This window comes from Notothenia coriiceps, unplaced genomic scaffold, assembly GCF_000735185.1.
Source record: "Notothenia coriiceps isolate Sejong01 unplaced genomic scaffold, NC01 NC01_scaffold00010337, whole genome shotgun sequence".
NCBI lineage: Eukaryota > Metazoa > Chordata > Actinopteri > Perciformes > Nototheniidae > Notothenia > Notothenia coriiceps.
The window spans coordinates 1-3,967 of record NW_011343038.1 but is presented as its reverse complement, the minus strand read 5'-3'; the positions used below and the strand labels follow the sequence as shown (position 1 = coordinate 3,967).

Sequence of the window (3,967 nt, the reverse complement as noted above, 5' to 3'; positions counted from 1 at the left end):
TCTGCGCCTGTTTGGGACTATTTTGGGTTTACTCGTCGCCAGTGACTTCATCCAGCACAACGAGAGACAGAGGCACTTCTTTGGGAATGTTTAAGACGGGGTGAGTGAGTGTTGAAATGTTTTAATCCTATGCAACTGGTTGATGGTTTTGTAGTCGAGGTCGGACGGTTTTAAAAACGAAAGCATTTACGTGCTAAACATTCACGCGAGTAATCCAATGAATCAAATGGAAATAAGGTTTTTAACACATGCACGGAATAATATTGCCAAACTAGTTAGTGAATATAGCAAACTTTATTCAATAAGTCAAGTATTTACTCCCGGAAAATGTTTATGTATGATGATATATTGTTAACTTAGCTCACAATTGAAACAACGTCGGACATCTACAAACGCGTCCTGTATCCGATCTCAAAATGTGCCATTTGCACAATGTGTCATGTATGCAGCCCTTGTTTTGCACTTGCGCGCACGTCGCGGCACTTTGCGAGCGTCTACCGGCTCGGGCTGCATTTTTCACCGAACATATAATATACCGTTCGAAACATCTATTTGCCGCCGAACGCCACCTCGCTCAAGTCGACCAAAGTCATACCGTCATATACCGTATACCACGGAATGATGTCAGCAAGGTATGACGGTATGAAAAAAAAGGCCCAAGCCTAATTTCCACATTAAATCACTTACCATTGCAGGTGCAGCGTGAGGTCCGATGGAAGCGTGGTGAAACGAAGCTGACCCGCGGTGTGCTGTATGTAGCCAGGTTGTGTGAGTCCAGGATGATGGTCTGTTCGCACTGCGCGCCGCGACACTCCAGGCCCGAGCAGTTCTTATCCAGGATAGCCGACACTCTGAGGACCTCCTCCAGCTGCCGACGTGAGGCACTGAGTTTCTGGGTGAGGTAAGCTGCCTTGTAGTACCCCCCTGCTGCTGTTTCCACAGCAATAAGCATGTCCAGTTGTTGGGTCCCCCCAACAGGCTGCAGGCTGAGCAGGTGCAGCTTGTCCTGCTGCTGCGAGGCGGCGGCCTGCTGCAGAACCTTCAGCACGCTCTTCAGGTGTAGCGCCACAAAGTCCTGTGGTGAAACACTCTCAAAGCGCACGGTCACCGCCTCACGCAGCATCTCTGGTGTCGCCTGCTCCACGTGCACGCTCACGGGCACAGGCACAGCGAAGCGGCCGTCACTAACGCTGGCATTGAGGGAATACCTGCCTGCATCCAAGCCCCCCAGGGCGATGATCTTGCCGTCACGAGGACTGATCTTGAAGAGACTGCGCTGGGCTGGGGGAGCGTGGCCAAAGGTCAGCGCATCGTAAGGGTCAGCGTCGGTGGCGTGCAGCTGGCCAATCACACCGCCAGGAAACTCGTCCTCCATAGTGACGATATGAACTTCCAGGGGCAACGCAACTGGCCGGTGAAGACTCTCCTCAATCACTCTGACCGTCAGCATGGAGGAGGAGGAGAGGCGGGGCTTCCCCGAGTCCGTCACCTGAGAGGAGGGACAACCAGGGACAGAAAATAAAATTAGATAAGGAAATGAATCAAAAACAGTACAATGTCTTGGTAACATGTCTACTGTATTTGTTGACATATTTTCTCTACATTCTGCACATTGATATACTGCATGTAACCACTTATTCTTTACAAGCAGCCAATACTATCGATCATAAATCTATCGATTAGATTTATGATTAGAAAATTATAAAGGTAGGGTAGACATGTGTAGATTATCCAACTGAACAAAACGTGATTCGTCTCTTAAATGTGTGTCAACCACAGACCTTATTTCGAGCTATTTTCCAAAATCCTATGGAGAAATTGCATTGCTTTTTTGTCGAAGGAACCCATGCGAAGCTTACTTCCGGGTTTTAGGACGCATCACTGTGGCACTCTATTGGGCAAGAGGCCACTGCTGGACAGGTCACTAAACAATCAGTTTACACATAGAGACAATCTGTCACACTCACATTCACACCTACAAGAGACAGCAATAAACCTAATCTGCATGTCTTTGGACTCCGGAGAACTTAAATAAAGATCCAACGCAGGATTCGAAAGCTCTTGCTGTGAGACAGTGCGTCTCATCACATTCACAAAGTTAGGAAGTGCATTAACGCAGATCACAGCACTCATTTGCAGAGGCGGGTTGACAAGTTAAATGTACTCTGTTAACTGCGCAGTCAATTTAATAATAATTTAATTTAATGCAGCATATATTTTGATATTGCTTGAGTAGATTATTTAAGTTATTACTACTATTATAAAGAAGGTCTGAAGAAGCTCCTCAACCAGCCATGACTGAAGTCTTCCTCTAAACCAATGGACCAGTGTGTCTATTATTTCAATGCTTATACTGTAGGTGAAACACAGCTGTTTGGTTAGTGACTACACTGTATTTGAGAGGCTAAAAAGCTATCCTCTTATTCTAAATCCACCATTAAACAGCAGTTTGTCTCCACCTGAATCAGAATAGAGTATTCCGTTGCCAGGTCCCTCCTGAACACTTGATTGGCCAACAGCGTTCCATCTTTCTCCAGCACGAACTCCCCGCCTTCGTTTCCTGACAGGATGCGGAAGTCGAAAGGTGGGCCATTGTGGGAGGAGTCCTGATCGATGACGGACAGCTGCAATATGCTGGTGCTGATTGGCTTGTTTTCCTGGTTTAGGGAACACAGTATTAGAAAACCAACCTGTTTGGGTATATATTATGCATGATCCCATTATGATGATGTTTTTTTATAGAGAACTGAATAGTCATTTCATTTTCAGTTCTTTGAAAAAGCCATAGATTTGAGCTCCTGGACATATAACTGAGACATTGGGATTGGGAATTTAGCCAGCCTATCCCTGTAGAGATGTTTAATCAGTCCCCTCAGGAAATCCTAAAGGCATGGCCTGCACTTTACCCAATGATTGTCCAGGAAAACCAACCCTTTTTTTAATAAAAAAGTGTAACTTAAAGAGACCCTTTTTCCCCCCCTTTAGTGTGTTATAATGCATGTAAATGGTTAGGAACGGCAAGAATCACAAAGTCCCCTCTCCCCCGTGAGAAACTCCTCAATTGGACTCTTTTGTTTACTTCTGTAACATCATGACATCACTATGTTAGACTTGCGCTTCTATTGGCTAGCACTTTAGCACATTGTACGCTAAGGGGCGGGACATTTCCAACACATCTCTACAAGGTTGATCAATCCTAACAGACCCGGCCAGCTAACCAATCAGAGCAGACTGGGCTCTGGTTTCAGACAGAGGGTGAAAAGAGGTGCTGCAGCACAGGCAGTATGAGAAATAAATAAGGAGGTTTTTGAACATTAAAGCATGGAGACATGTCCCAGTAGAGCAGCGGTGGGGAACCTACGGCCCGCGAGACAATTTGGTACGGCCCTCGAGGTAATTTATAAACACACGCAAAAAAGAAAAAAATTAAAGAAATCTAGACCGCAAAAAAATTAAAAAGCGAGTGCCTGTTTTTTCCTGGCCAAGGTCAGAGTCCTTGAACACAACACGAGCCTAACGTGTCATCATGTGGTATACGTCTCGTCTGACATCTGACAGGGGTACAGTTCTGACGGAGAGCACCATAACGCCGCTCCGGCACTTCCAAAAATTGCTGTACACATGCCGAAGTTTCTGCGTGGCTGTGTCTTTAGTTGAAAGCCCAGTGGCGATCTGTTCATCTGTCATACTGATCATACAGTCAATAACTTTGTTGTTATTAGCATCTGGTTAGCTAGCTATGCTAACGAATATAAGAAGCTTTTTCTCCAAGCGAGGTAAAGGCACATCTTTATATGATCATTATAGTTATTATAAAAAAATAAGAGAATAAGGTAAACAGGTATAAAATACTATATGACAGTAAAAAAAGTTGTTATTAATAAACAACAATACAGTTTGAAAGGAGTGATTTGTAAAATATCCATAAAGAAAAAGAAACCTGCTTACAGTTCTGTTTCATATGGAT

General features: G+C 44.7%; 1 protein-coding gene across 1 annotated transcript; it reads right to left on the bottom strand.

The window, feature by feature from the left end:
* Positions 1–687: 687 nt before the first annotated feature.
* On the bottom strand, positions 688–2,657 carry LOC104945951 (protocadherin Fat 3-like; the record flags this gene model as incomplete). Its single annotated transcript, XM_010771686.1, has 2 exons — positions 688–1,489; positions 2,460–2,657. Coding segments are annotated over 2 exons (1,000 nt in total), but the record flags the coding sequence as incomplete, so codon positions are not given.
* Between the last annotated feature and the right edge of the window lie 1,310 nt (positions 2,658–3,967).